Source organism: Sebastes umbrosus, chromosome 1, assembly GCF_015220745.1.
Source record: "Sebastes umbrosus isolate fSebUmb1 chromosome 1, fSebUmb1.pri, whole genome shotgun sequence".
In the NCBI taxonomy this organism is placed as follows: Eukaryota; Metazoa; Chordata; class Actinopteri; order Perciformes; family Sebastidae; genus Sebastes; species Sebastes umbrosus.
Window position 1 is genome coordinate 4496411 of NC_051269.1, and position 15128 is coordinate 4511538.

A 15128-nucleotide genomic window follows, 5' to 3' on the forward strand; every position below is an offset into this window, starting at 1 on the left:
GGTATATTCAGGCTGACAGTATGAGGAAAATAAAGTTTTTTTTTAAACATTACAGTATGTAAACATGTTGTAGTAGAAACACAAAATACAAGTATGATCCTGAAAATTAGCATAATATGGGACCTTTAAACCGCCATCACTGTCTTTCACTCAGAAATACTGAACCACTCACACAGCTGCTTCATCTCTGTACTAGTCCAGAAGTTGGAAATGCTTTCAGAACTGTTGAATGATGTCCTGTTTTTTTGTGTTTTTACTCTATACAAAGTGTTTTTCTCAATGCCTTTAATATTCATTGAAGAGCCATAAAGTCATTTCACCATGTCTGGGTGCCCAGTCACTGAATGTTCTGGCAGACTGACTGGCCTCAACACTCACTTATAAAGGTGGTAACAGCGAGTCTGTGTTTCATATGGCTTGCCTGGATACACTGGATAATGTAGCCTTTGGGCCTTTTCAAAATGGTGATTGAATGGAAGTGTGAGGGAAGGGTGGGAGGGAGGGGTGGGTGGGTGGGGGGGGGGGTGCTACTTGTAAATATGATTTCAAATAAACACTTTGGGATTGTATTTGAGTAACGTGTGTATTTACTACATTGTTGGTGGTGTTTGTTGATTAACCTCCAACATCCGATCGATCACAGACGGCCACGTTGACACGTTGCTGTGAGGAGAGATCGTCTGGTTACGTTGTAACCTCGGTTCTCTGAGTGAAGAGACTATCTCTACTCTGTTACATATTTCATATGTATGGTGAATGATCCCCTGGTGTCAGGGTGCACCCTGTGGTTTACCTATAAAACACCTGTGCTGGTGTGGAATCACTGATAGTTTATAGTGTCTTCACTAAGAGAACCGTGGTTACTATGCAACCAGATGTTCTCTATCATATCGAGATTGTGGTTGCGTTCGAAATTCCACACTAGCATGCTATTAAGTACGCTAAAACAGTATGTGAGATATTTCAGTGTCCGAAAGTATGCAACGCTGGACACTACGGCGGCATAAATATCCCACAATGCAACGCCGTAGTGACAACAACATTCATAACGGACGCTGACGGACAGCTCTGTAACATCAATAATGTTTCAATTTAAGTGCAAGTATAAGATTTCACCTAGCTAGGCGCAATATACCCCGATCAGCCATAACATTATGGCCACCTGCCCAATATTGATTAGGTCCCCTTTTTGCCGCCAACACAGCCCTGACCCGTCGAGGCATGGACTCCAGTAGACCTCTGAAGGTCTGCTGTGGTATCTGGCACCAAGCCGTCAGTAGCGGGTCCTTTAAGTCCTGTATAAGTTACGAGGTGGGGCCTCCGTGGATTGGACGTGTTTGTCCAGCACATCCCACAGATGCTCCATCGGATCGAGAGTCAACACCTGGAACTCGTCTCCATCCACATGATGTAAAAGAAAACGTGATTCATCAGACCGGGCCACCTTCTTCCATTGCTCCGTGGTCCAGCTCTGATGCTCACGTGCCCATTGTAGACACGGGTCAGCCTGGGCTCCCTGACCGGTCTGCGGCTACGCAGCCCCGTACGCAACAAACTGCTCCTCACTGTGTGTTCTGACACCTTTCTATCAGAACCAGCATTAACTTTTTCAGCAGTTTGAGCTCCAGTAGCTCTTCTATTGGATCAGACAACACGGGCCAGCCTTCACTCCCCACGTGCATCAATGAGCCTCGGGTTTGACCCTGTCTCGGGTTCCCAGGTTTTCCTTCCTTGGACCACTTTTGGTACAGTAGGTCCTGACCACTACAGACCGGGAACATCCCACAAGAGCTGCAGTTCTGGAGATGCTCTGACCCAGTCGTCTAGCCAGCAAAATCTGGTCCTTGTCAAAGTCGCTCACATCCTGACGCTGGCCCATTTTTTCTGCTTCCAAGACAAAGTTCAAAGTGATGCAGTACTGGCAGTTTCCTCCGGCTTCCAGAAAAATATAAAAATATTGGAGAGCTCCTTTAATCACTCAGGTTACATGCACATTCTGATCCAACCGTTGGTCCTGACCCCAGGGTCGGCATTCATCATGGTGCAAAAACCCGATTCCCAGCAGGAAGCTGTACGCTCAATTTCAGGTCCAGGTACGTTTAGGCTTTCTGCATCTATCACCTATTTACCTTTACTCTTATTAAGATTATTACATTATTACTATATATTTCCAGGTAACGTATTCTTGTGGATGCACACTGATTACACTTATCACTACAGTAGCAGTCATGTAGAAACGGAAGTGATAGCTCATATAATTCTTACATGGCTTCGCATGGTCTTACCGGAAAAGGGGTTATTATGCACGTCAGCCAGACTCCCACCACCCTGAGTCCTTATCAGCTTGCACTTTGCTACCAGCTATTAGTCATTAATAAGTAAAATATAAATCTGACCCGACTCCACCGAGCTCTAGACTGCTGCTTCTGTTTCTCTTGAAGAAAGGTAATGAGATCGTCGCCATGTTTGCATTTGTATCATATACAACTAGCATTTAGCTGCAAGTTGCAAACAAAAAATGTTCTATTTTAAAAAGGGGAAGAGTGGTTACATTGAACAATTATTATTATTATATAGGCGTGTAGGCTTACAACTAGGAATTATTGATTATCTTAAGGATTCTTTTTGTAAAATAATCGAATTGTTAAGCATATAAGATGTTACAGAATAGTGCCAAATGTCCATCAAAAATACGTCTGACTTGAGTGATGAAATGTAGAAAGAAAATGAGCAAAGCTGCCATGAGTTAACATGCTAATGTTTGATATCTGCATCTGTTTTTCATCTCATGTGAATGTTTTATGACGATTCAGAGCTGCATCTGAAAAATCGGTTGGATTCAGCGAGAACGATGGCGAGACTCCTCACAGGTAAATACCATTCACTCATTTAATTTCTTTAATTCTATAGACCAGTTATGTTCACACAGAGATACCCACATACATATACACCAAGATGTCAATAACTTTATACAGATGTAGTACACATTTTTTTTAAAAGTTGGATGAACTCTTCTTATTTATTCATTCACTCACGCACACATTCATTCAGTGATTCAGTGTTATATTTTTGAACCATTATCAATCTTATTTATCTCATGTTTCACAGATTTCAAATGTGTCTATGCTACTTTGACATAACTTTAGTATTTAATTATACCCCTGCGACAATGTAATTGGGCTATATAGCACTACGTGTGTCCTTCAGTCTGTCCGTCCGTTTGCATGTCACACTTTCGTTTCCGGAGCAGAACTCGTAAACTATTTAACTTAGGAACTTCAAATTTGGTATGATGGTTGACAGTGTGGTGTAGTTGTGCCTTTTTGGGGTTAGAAGTCCAGGGTGCCCAACATTTTGGGCACCTTGGACTTGAGGAAGGTGAGCTAATAAGCTAGATTGTGCTCAATAGATTAATTCCATTAATTCCAAAAGGGCAAAACATTGGTCACAAACCAAGCAGTGAGTGGGGGTATGTGAGCCATGCTCATTTTTGCCTTGTTAAGTAATATCCTACATTTAAATATTGCAGACATAAGGTATTGAGAAATAAAATTGCTTATATGGGTAATATAACATAATTATTTTTTTACATTTGCGTCTGAGACCTGAGGCCAACGTTACTGTCTTTAAAAGGCTGCAGCAGTATTAAAGCTAGAGTTAAGATACTGATATCGTATGAAACTACATGACCTAAGGCATCCATTGGTACCAACCATGTCATGCTAGCTTGTCGGGAAGGAGGTTTGGAAGTTAGGCTAAAGTTTAGCAAGGGGGAAAACTGGCATGGTCATTTTCAAAGGGGTCCCTTGACCTCTGACCTCAAGATATGTGAATGAATATGGTTCTATGGGTACCCACGAGTCTCCCCTTTACAGACATGCCCACTTTATGATAATCGCATGCAGTTTGGTGCCAAAACCAGGCAGCTTTATTCATGAAGTGGGCAAAAATGATACTAATTAAAATTATACTATTCTAAAAATGCATGGTGTATTATATTATATATTATATATTTCTGCATACTTGGGTCCCTAAACATTCTTGGAATGTATTCATGTGTGATGTTAGTCCCCACAGTAGCCATTTCATTGTATTGAGACCATTTTTTGAAACTGTATAAAATGACCTGTGGTGACCTCTAGGATAATCACAGGTCATGAAACTTTACAGCCACAGACTAGAGACGTAGAGCATTCAGATGGATGGCTTTACTAGCTAGATTGACAATACGGGGGTTTATGAGCAGTTTACACAACAGAAGTGCTTGCCATCCAATTGCCCAAAAAATGCCATTCTTACAGAAATCTCCAAATGTCAAAAGTTTTTGATACCAAATCACAGCATGGCTTTTTCTATGGTGTTCCTCAAGGTCTTGGTGTCTTAATGTGAACATGAAGTAGCCAATCAAGTTAAGCTGATTTACTAAATGGATTTCGACTCTAATCAACAATTATATAACAAACATGACAAAAGTAAGCATTTAAAAGAAAAAAGACCAAAACCAGCGTCACAAAGTAAAACTTTTTTTTATGTCACCAAAACAATCACTGGAGACATTATAGGCCTAATGTGTTCTCCTCTGTTGCTCCCTCTTGAAGCCTCGGTTATATACCCAGCACACAGCTGCAAACAACACCGACCCGGTGGGCTGCTGTCACGGCGGCATCGGGCGGAGTAGGCGGGAAAGCCCCGGTAGTCGCACCGCTGTTGACCCCACATACTGCGCTTTACCATTTATCCCCCAAAACAGAGGTTTCCTGTGGTTCTCCTTATGTTTCAGGATTTCTTCTTTTGAACATCGTTGCATCTTGTATCATGTAATTATAACGGTGGGATTAACACTGTCGCCGCAGTTTCCTTTTTTTGTTCCATATTACCTGCTGAAAAGGCATCACACATGTTTTATGGCAAATTTAAAAAATATCATAGCATCTCGAACAAACATGAGGAACGATATTTTACTTATGGAACAATATCTTACCTTTTTTAACTGAAAGTGTTGACGTGCGGTGCTGGAAGCGAACCAGTCTGTTACATTATGCAATGACATCACTCCAACATGGCGGGTGGCTAGCTAGATAGCTATGTAAAAATTATTTGTAGTAACTTTTTTAAATCAGATTTTATACAAGGAGGTTATCCGATCCAAAACATGCACATTTCATGTCCCATTTACTGGGGTATTTTAGAGGGATTTTTGATCATTTTTGATCAAATAATGTCCTGGCAGAAAATTACCAGGACATTTTCCGTTAAGTTTACGGACATTTTCTTCAACCCTAAAATTTAAATTTCTGTTGATTTACAGGACGTCCTCCGTACCATTCACGAATACTTCTGTTAATTTAACCACAGAAGGGTGAGAAAGGTTTCTCCAAATTCGAAATTTGAACTAGACTTTGCGCGTGATGGCTTCTGCCTCTTACAACTTTTGCGCTAGCGCAGGTTCCCACAATGCAATGCGTATTTAAAAATACGAGTAAAACTCCTGTGAAAAATCAATACAAAAGATTCCGTCATATTAACACAGTACATTGGCTCGTATTTTTACGGACTTTCCTTAGAGTGTAGCTCCCCCTAAACATCCCCTGCCCCACCCTCTAAAAAAGACAAAAATGGGTCTATGTGGGTTGGGGTTAAAATCATCAGGTAAATATATTTACTTTTTATTGCAGCAACTTAAATTGTTGTTGGTTATTGTTTTGCACACCTGGTCCCTGTTCATTCTATTTGTCTTTCCTTCCTTGGACATGTATGTGTATTAACTCTACATCACATGTCTTTCATGTCTATAATTCTCTCTTCTTGTTTTCTCTGGGTTTTTTGTTGCAGCTCTGGGCGTTCTGCTCGTTTTGCACATCGGTAAGCATTAGTCTTCACACTACTGTGATCAAAGATTCAGATCCAACAACAGGTGCACTCGAAGTTTAACTGCTGCTGTCCTACTGTCATCCCTCAGCCTCATCTAACAAACTGGTGTGCCACATGACCAACTGGGCCCAGTACAGGCCCAGCGTTGCCAAATTCACCCCAGACAACATCGATCCCTTCCTGTGCACACACGTCATCTACGCTCTAACCAGCATCAACAGCTTCAACCAGATCAGCCCCATCGAGTGGAACGATGAGCAGCAGTTTGTCAGGCTCAACCTCCTCAAGAATGTGTGAGTTGATATATCTTAAATATCCATTTTCAAGCTAAAACAAGACCAGGATTCAGCGTTTTCCCCAGAGCTCTGCTCTTGTCAGGGTGTTAGACCCAGAATCTTTTTCAGTCTGGAATCCTGTTATTAAGAAGCACGGAGGGATTTTCCAATTGATTATTGATTTCCTACCTCATTAATGCATTTTCAACTTCAGAACTTGGAGCCCAGAGTCCTGTCATCTATTTATAGATGTACTGTATAATGAACCGAATAAACAATAAACCAATGGGTGGTATAGTAAGAAGAAGGGATGTAACTGTGATATGTACAAAACTGAAAACCAATAACCAACATGTACAGTGCTAGCAAATGCAGCTCTATTTTATGTAACTATGATGTGTACAGTAGGAGCAGAACCAATAAATAGTTAGTACAGTTGAATGAGTCAAGATGTGTTATGTTCAGATTAAACAACAAGCAAGTATGTAATATGTAAGGGATAATGTACAGCTAGTAGGTCATTGTTGTAAAAGAATCCCTGACATCACCCTGAAGGGGATTCTTTCACAACAACGACCCGCTAGCTGTACATTATACCGCTTATTACACGGCTACTTACTGAAGAAATCAATATTTTGACACAAAAACGGTCCGCCAGAGTCCGACATCAGAACTGCGCCAATAGCAACGGTCTGTTATACAGAAATTACAGACCGCAGAACGCTGTGATTATCCAATCAGAATCGAGTATTCAACACATCCGTGTAATAAATGGTGTGTAAAATAAGCCATTATTTACAGTTGAATATGGCCAGAGTAAAATTACAATCAGAGTTAAATAATATGTGTAGGCTTGTCTGAATCAGCTCCCGAGAGGAATGTCTGCAACAGAGAAGAGTCTGAACTCAGTACTATAAGTATTTAACTATAATAAATCAAACAACACCAATTTCAAATCTTCCAGGCCAGGGAGTTAATTGGTGAAGTACAGAGTACAGAGTCAGTATAAGTTTGACCTCAAACTTTGGCTGCAGTCGAAAAGGCTTTTTTTTACTGAGGAAGGTTCCTAACAGAGTGAAATGACGTGGGAGTATCTCAGTAGCAGCCATGATAAGAGCTGTTTGAATCCTCTAAATGTTAAGGAAAGGTGCTTCAATGCTTCCCCACAATTCCTTGCGGCCGAAACATTTAAAACGACGCACCATTCTGACCTTCATGAAAACAAACAATATCTTGCATAATATTTTCATACAGTCATATACTAATTGGGATTCATGTTGACAAATATGAGTGGACATCCATTTAGTTTGACTGTATTTTTAATTAATTATTTATTTTGAAAAAGTAACAAATAACTAAAAAAACAATTAAAAAAACAAGAATAATCCTTCACTATAACTAATACAATAACTCTTTATTTATCATATACATTTTTGTGGTAGCCTGCAGGTTATTCCATGAGAAGCGGTTACAACGTCATTATTTGACTTTTCAACCGCAACCTCCGTGTTGTTTAATGATGTGATGATTGCATTTAAGATTTTGTTTGTCTCTCTCTGTTTCTCTGCTATTAGTAACCCTGCACTGAAGACTCTGCTGTCTGTCGGAGGCACAGTCAATGGAATTAGCCCGTAAGTTCAAATATTACCCTTAATAATCTCCCTCCATATCCTTGACACACATTTAACTCAGAGGTCAGACACCGTCCTCTGCCACTGTATCACCAGAATGGAGGTTGCAGAATTTTTTTTTTATACATCCCACCAGATTCATCGCGATGGTTGCCAGGCCCGAGAGTCGTGCAGCCTTCATCAGGTCGGCCATCAGCTACCTGCGCACCCATAACTTTGACGGGCTAAACTTGGCCTGGGAATATCCTGCACACAACGGCAGCCCACAGGACGACAAGCTGAGGTTCACTCTGCTGGTCGCGGTTAGTACAGATCCCAGTGTTTACTATGTTGGACCTTTATGTGATTATAGCATTTATAAAATGATTCTGATGGAAAAAGATGCAAAAAAAAAATGGTGCATTCCAAGCAGCTTTCAGTCTATTCATCTCAGTGACATCTTGCCGGATCCATGGGGGCCGATGCATTGCTGTCTGGCAGCTCGATAATGTGTACCATGTTCAGAATCATCAGTTTAGCATGTTAGCATTCTAACATTTGCTAATTAGCACTAAACACAGTATAATCCCTCGAAGCACAGGCAGACACAAGCGGCGTTCTTGCTACTGGTTTATTCGAAGCTTCCTCTTCAAATCCACAAAGAAAACTAAACACACATTGTCAAGATGTTGTGTATGTTAACTTAACTTAATAAGAAAAGCATGCACGGCATGTGAAATAACATTTTACAAAGTAAAATACAGACAAACCAAACAAAATACCTCGTTGGCTGCAAGCTGTAAAAAGGGAATAATCTTTTATCTTCAGAAGTTCACGTCCACTTAAAGTCCGTTGTGACAAGCACTTAACTCTTAACCGGTGCACAATTGTTTGCTTGCTTGTTCTACTGAGTCCTAGTCACGTGAGAGCAACCTAACGAGATTCTTGTAACTTAGCTGAGCCTTCCAAAATAAAAGCACTATTGCATTTAACAAAAGAAAAAAGTGTGTTTAGAAGAAGTAAAGAAATTATACAAATTATGTAGCAACAATTACACACAGAGTACAGCAGGATAGTTCATCTGACAGCGTGTCTCGCAAGAGTTTTTGCAAGTTCTCACAATTTTTGGGTTACCATCTAGACACGACCACAATTTCATGGCAACCCATCTAATAGTTTTTGAGATATTTCAGCGTGGACAAAAAATGGAGTCCTGACCAACCGACCGACTGGTATTAATATCCGTAGAGCCATGCCGGTAGCATGGTTAAAATCATGGTACACGTGAAGATCACCTATGGGCCAATCAGTAATAAATAAATCACTGTGTTTTATCAGTAAGTGTAATGTTACCTTTGAGCCAGTCAGCATTATTTAAAAAAATAAATTAAATCCACTTAGTTGTAGTTTTTGATACTATGTGACAAACTAATAAAAAAAAGAGAAATGCAATGCAAATGTTGATATTACACAATTCAATTTATTTTTATATAGCGTCAAATCATAACAGAAGTTATCTCAAGACGCTTTCCATATAGAGCATGTCTGGAGTACATACTTACTATAATTTAGAGACCCAACAAGAGAATGAATGTCTGAACAAACTAAAGTACTGTAAGAATCATCAAACCCGTGGTGTTGTAGTAGGAGAGACAGAAACTGATCAGATGTGGAGGATCTGAGGTGCTTTTTGGTCGTTCTGCCTGCAGGAGCTAGCCAAGGCCTTCGAGGACGATGCCAAGGACAACAGGAAGACTCAGCTGCTGCTGTCAGCCAACGTTGCTAGTTTCCGTCCCACCATCGACAGAGCCTACGAGGTCAAAAAGATTGCACTGTAAGTTTGATTTCAATGGACTCAGTTGCATGTTTATGCTCAGAAAGGTAAGGTAACCATTTCAGTAGTGAAACATTTAGTGTGAAAGACAGATAAGGGTGCCAGTAACTTGCTCAAGGACACCTGGTAGGAAGTATGAGACGAATTGAACGTGAACATGATGTATTCACTGATGGGATAGACTGAGAGATCAATGCACTTGTGCCTCTTATTGTTCAGCATCAGAAAGAATTTGACCTTTAATGTTAAACAAGATAGTTTGCTTGTACTTTATACTACGTCCTTCACCAATGGTACAACTTCCTCTACTGCTGATCTAAAAAGAAAACCTCTTAAAATCAACAGTCACCTTGATTTCATCAATGTCATGACCTATGACTTCCATGGACACTGGGAGGCAGCTACTGGACACAACAGCCCTCTGTACCGCAGCGCTATGGACTCCGGCTCACACGTCCATCACAATATCGTAAGACGCACACAAAGACACACAAAAGACTCATTGTTGTCATTATTCTGTGGGTTGGTTTGACTGTATATCTATAAGAGGCTTTATCTCCCTGATGAAAACCACATTTAGGGTTGATTCAATAAATATGTTTTTTCAAAGCATTTTCCACTTAAACCTGCATTAACTGACTTTTTTTTACCACGGAGGTGCAAAGGGTTTCACTAAAAACTTGTGACAATAAGCCTTGATATAAAATTGAAAAAGAGATATGAAGTATCCAAAAGACACGGAGTGACATTTATTTTGAGTCATGTTTCTTTCCAGCATTTGAATGTAAGCCGAATATTCACTCCCATTTTAGCTCCGTTTTGGTCTCTAACAACTCCTGAGGAAAATATCTGCCTTTTTAGCTGCTTGAACTATAAACCTAAATAATGATCAGCAATACTGGCAAACCTTTTACATTACAGGGAGGCATGATCCAATGTTAATATCAAATATATTGAGTTGAGTTTCATGCTGTAGTATTTATGGGGTCAGGCCGATATTACAATCTGTCAATAACTTTTTGAGATATCGCACCAACAATATCCGATAACAGACAGACAGTCTGGCTAGTGCATGTTTTCTTCGTTGGTCGAATTGTTTAGGTTTAGGTATGAGGAGTGAGATTGGTTAGGGTTAGGGTACAAATATCAGGGTAAGCGAATCAGAGGCAGAGTAGCGCTGGTCATGCCCTTTACATAAAACACAAACAAATATTGCAACTGGAAAGGTCTGATGACGTCATTCTGCATAATAATTAGCCAATTTGTTGTATTTTTGGAGCCAAGAGGCTTCGGAACTATGGGTGTTTGTTTTCGAGATAACAGACTGTTGGACAAAGGGGCTTTCGGTCCAATGGGACATTTTTCGGGTTTCGGAATAATGGGCCGTTGGAACAATTACATGGCACCGGCAGAGGTACTGATCTGAGGGAACATAGAAACGCTCCCGTATTTATCTCCTTTGTCCTTTTTGTTAGAACTCTTCTGTATCCCACTGGCTGGCTCTGGAAGCTCCAGCTGAGAAGCTGCTGCTGGGTTTCCCCACCTATGGACGAACCTACCGCCTAACTACTGGCTCGACTGGTCTGGGAGCACCTTCCAATGGCCCCGCAGACGCTGGACCCTACACTCGCACTGCTGGCTTCTGGGCCTACTATGAGGTACTGCACATTCAGATAATGTCCAGTTGACGTTGTGCTGAAAGTGAATATCTCCCTAGTCATGGCCACTGCAGCAATGTTTACTGATGTTGAAATGACAATGTAACGTTTCAACCATTACTGAATTGCCACATATCTGTAATCAAAGCAAAGCCACCTAAATTAGTTACAATAAGGGTGGAATTTTCCTTTAAAGGGCCAGTGTGTATGATTTTGGGGATCTATTAGCAGAAATGGAATCTAAAATTCATAACTATGTTTTCATTAGTGTATAATCAGCTGAATTGTGTTTAAGTTGACTTAGAATGAGCCCTTGGTCTCTTTTTACATTTCCCGAAGGCACCATAGTTCTCCAATATGCTCGTGAAACTGTAGTAAGGAGGCGCAAAGTGCAAAACCGTGGTCCCGCCAGCCGCCATCTGACCTCCATTGCTCCTAAAGTGTTATTGTGGTAAGGATGGACCCTGCTAGTCGAGGGTCCTGATAGATACCACGGCCTTACCACGGTTTTGCACTCGGCGGCTCACGTTACTGCAGTCTTGGAAAAAGGAGAGGTGAGCAGAGGGGTATTCAGTTGGTTGCAATCTGTAACCTTTAGTGAGATGCCACTAAATCCTACTACCTGGACCTTTAAGTATCTTTTTATCAGTAAAGATGTCAAACATAACTTAGAGTATCTCCATCCCAAGCCTAACTCTGTTTATGTTTCTGTGTTACCAGATCTGTGACTTCATCGCTGGTGCTACTATTGGATGGATCCCTGAACAGGAGGTTCCATACGCCACCTACGGAAGTTCCTGGGTGGGCTATGATGACCTGCGCAGCTATTCTTCCAAGGTAATCAAGAGTTCTAACTCACACAGGCTCCACACTCTACTGGACTCTATGGGTAATATTCTCCAATCACATGCACGCGTTCGCCCACCGAGATTTGCATAAACGTAGCCGGCCAATCACGACGTGCCTACCGAATACGTGCCTTACCACAGAGTATAAGGCGGCGCCCAGCACTGGCTGGTATCCATTTTTCTTCAGCAATCAGCGGTTGCCCACTGACTGCTACATCTCCACGGATGGAGTCGCCGCTACAAGAACCTCGCCAGTGCTCGTCGTGCTTCCCATGCCTTGGAGCGGACCATACAGGGGAGGTCGTTCAGCATTGGAGATATTAGACTGGTTTATTACCATTGATTTAAAGGATCTTCAGACTATCCAGGCGGCAAGAGCAGGTTCCACCGCTGCCTGTTACAAGGCAAAGTGGTTACGGTTCCAAGGTTAGCTTGTAAAGAAGCAGGTGGTGACTGGGGTGTCTAACCGATCTAGATCAGTGTGGTTAGGGCGATGTAGTGGCGCGGCAGGGTGTACATCCATCGAGTGAGTTAGAATGAAGGCTACAATATTGTAACTCTAGTTCTATAAGCACAGGCGGAGCCCTCTACCACGCAGTCCCTGCCACTCCGGCACTGCTCGCTGAAGTTGGTGTGGGTATACCAGGCAGCACTCGACACCGCCTTATATACTGTGGTAATGCTCGTATTCGGTAGGCACGTCCTGGTTGGACAGCTATGTTTTATGCGAATCTCAGTGAGCGAACGCGTGCGTGTGATTGGAGGAGAGTGTTACCCATAGAGTCCAGTAGATGGCTCTGCCTCTGCTTATAGAACTAGGGTTACACTACTGTAACCTTCATTCCATTATTACCTGCAGTAATACTAATGTCATAAGTCTATCTGATAGACCTGTAGCTGTTGCTGCTGCTGCTGTTTAATCCTCTGTGTTACCGATGTGGTCGTCCCGTAGGTCCAGTGGATGAGTACCAACAACCTGGGAGGTGCTCATGTGTGGACTCTGGACCAGGATGACTTTGGTGGATCCTTCTGCTCAGCTGGAACTTATCCTCTCATCAACCACCTCAGGGTGTCAATGGGTAAATACTTTAGCTCCACTAACTTACAAAGCCACCTCTACTTACTGTGATTTTTACCTCCGCCAAGGCCGAAGGCCTAGGAAGGAGGTTATGTTTTCATCGGCAATGGTTTGTTGGTTTGTTTGTTTGTCCGTTAGCAAGATTACTTCAAATGTCCGCGATGGATTTGAATGATATTTTTTGGAGGGGTGGGGTGTGGCATAATGAACAATCCATTAGATTTTGATCCGGATCATGATCCAGATTCAGGAATTTTTTGAGGGTTCCGATCAGCCAGAACATTAAGACCTCTGGGTATAACACATGCTCAGTATAACTGATGAGGCATTGATGACGCATGACCCCGCCTCTTTCCTTCAGAGAGAGAGCCGTAGCTGGGGGGGCAACTGTAAAATCAATCAATTATACTCTGTGAAATAACAGTTGAGTTCGACCAAAGCACACTTGGTGATTGTTGGAAAGAGTAACGACGACAGTTTAGGTGAGTTTTATTTTGTTTCTGTCCAGTTTGAATGAAGTGTTTTACGATGCTCCGCTACGTACAGCTGATCTCAACATAAACAAAAATACATGTGGATGATGGCGCAAGCTGAATGGAGAGGGGGGGGGAGGTCTGCGCTCTTTGAGTGCCATTCTAGTTATTATTTGTTTTAATTATTTTACTATTTAATCGATTGACCGATCAATAGCAATCCCAGAAACCTGAAAACAATGAAAGCTGCCTTCTTGTATTTGGTAAGTTTTTTAATAAAAAATAGGTTTATGTTTCAGTTTTGGTGCGGTTTGTAGTCACTTGTCAGAAAAGGTTGGTTTAGCCTCTGTTTATTCCATTTGTAACATTTCTTTCTTCTTGTCTGATTCTGCAGGCTTCCCCCCAAAGCCCACCACCACCCCAGCCCCCACCACCACCAGGGACCCCATTAAAGAGTTCTGCCGTGGTCGCCCCGATGGCCTGTATGAGAACGTAGCCGATAAGACCACCTACTTCCAGTGCTTCCTCGGAAACACCTACCTGAACCGCTGCCAGCCCGGCCTCATCTTCTGGGACTCCTGCAAGTGCTGCAACTGGCCCTGAGCCACAGACTGGGCTACAAACAAACACCAAGTCCATGAATGTACAAGACAAAATGAATTATGATTGAGTGTCAGCTTGCACTTATTAACCTCAAATTGCTTTTTGGAGCTGGCTCACAGCTCTCTGCAACAAAATAAACAACACCTTCTTATGACCAGATGAATGATATGCCTGATTTACTTGGATTGTTCATTCTTGTGTTATATAGGAAAAGTCAACATTTTGTCTATTTTATATATTTTTTAAATTTGAATTGCATGATTAAATCAATTCAATTACTCCAGTTTCAGGTTAGGTCTATTATTTGAATCCACTCCACAATTACACACTCAACTATATCTATATTATATTCTTCTCTATGTCTCTCCAAAGACTTTCTAACAGTGGGTAAGCTATGAATAAAGTGGGTGTGCTGGGATGAAAGCCCAAAATGAAATCCATCATTGTGAAGGGGTTGTGTTGGGAAACCATAGCCATTCGTACGTGGGACCCTTTAGCACATATTGGCGGGGAATCTTTGTTTCAAGAAAGTAAAACTCAGCATTAATACTCATGGTGCTTCCTTCTGTTTTTTTTTTTGTTTTTTTTTAAGAAACAGTGCATTTGCCCAAACCTGACATACATCTTTTACCATATTTGAACCAATCTCAGATCAAACACTCTTAGAGGTTGTCACTTTGATACCAAAGCACAGCATTGCTTTTACTATGGTGTTCCTTAAGGTCTTGGTGTCTAAATGTGGTATTCTGGAGGGATTATTGATAATTTTTTATCAATTATCGAGTGGTAAAAAATTGTTAAATTTAGCACCAAATCTGTGTAACAAATGGTATCAACCCAAATTATGCTGCAATATGAGACATAATAAAGCATTGGGG

At 41.4% G+C, this 15128-nt stretch overlaps 1 protein-coding gene across 1 annotated transcript; it reads left to right on the forward strand.

The window, feature by feature from the left end:
• Positions 1 to 2038: 2038 nt before the first annotated feature.
• Positions 2039 to 14513, forward strand: chia.1 (chitinase, acidic.1). Its single transcript, XM_037763469.1, has 11 exons — positions 2039 to 2093; positions 5833 to 5862; positions 5960 to 6164; positions 7721 to 7777; positions 7914 to 8079; positions 9466 to 9590; positions 9936 to 10059; positions 11066 to 11248; positions 11969 to 12085; positions 13049 to 13175; positions 14042 to 14513. The coding sequence occupies exons 1-11, from the start codon at positions 2039 to 2041 to the stop codon at positions 14248 to 14250; spliced, it is 1398 nt and encodes a 465-aa protein (XP_037619397.1). The 3' UTR covers positions 14251 to 14513.
• The last annotated feature ends 615 nt before the right edge of the window (positions 14514 to 15128 follow it).

What these genes read in the sequence shown, in the direction of transcription:
- chia.1 (XM_037763469.1), top strand. Translation starts at nt 2,039, where the DNA reads ATGGTGCAAAAACCCGATTCCCAGCAGGAAGCTGTACGCTCAATTTCA. An exon ending in ACGCTCAATTTCAGGTCCAG is followed by an intron (nt 2,094 to 5,832) that starts GTACGTTTAGGC and finishes TTTTTGTTGCAG; the next exon opens with CTCTGGGCGTTCTGCTCGTT. An exon ending in CCACCTCAGGGTGTCAATGG is followed by an intron (nt 13,176 to 14,041) that starts GTAAATACTTTA and finishes CTGATTCTGCAG; the next exon opens with GCTTCCCCCCAAAGCCCACC.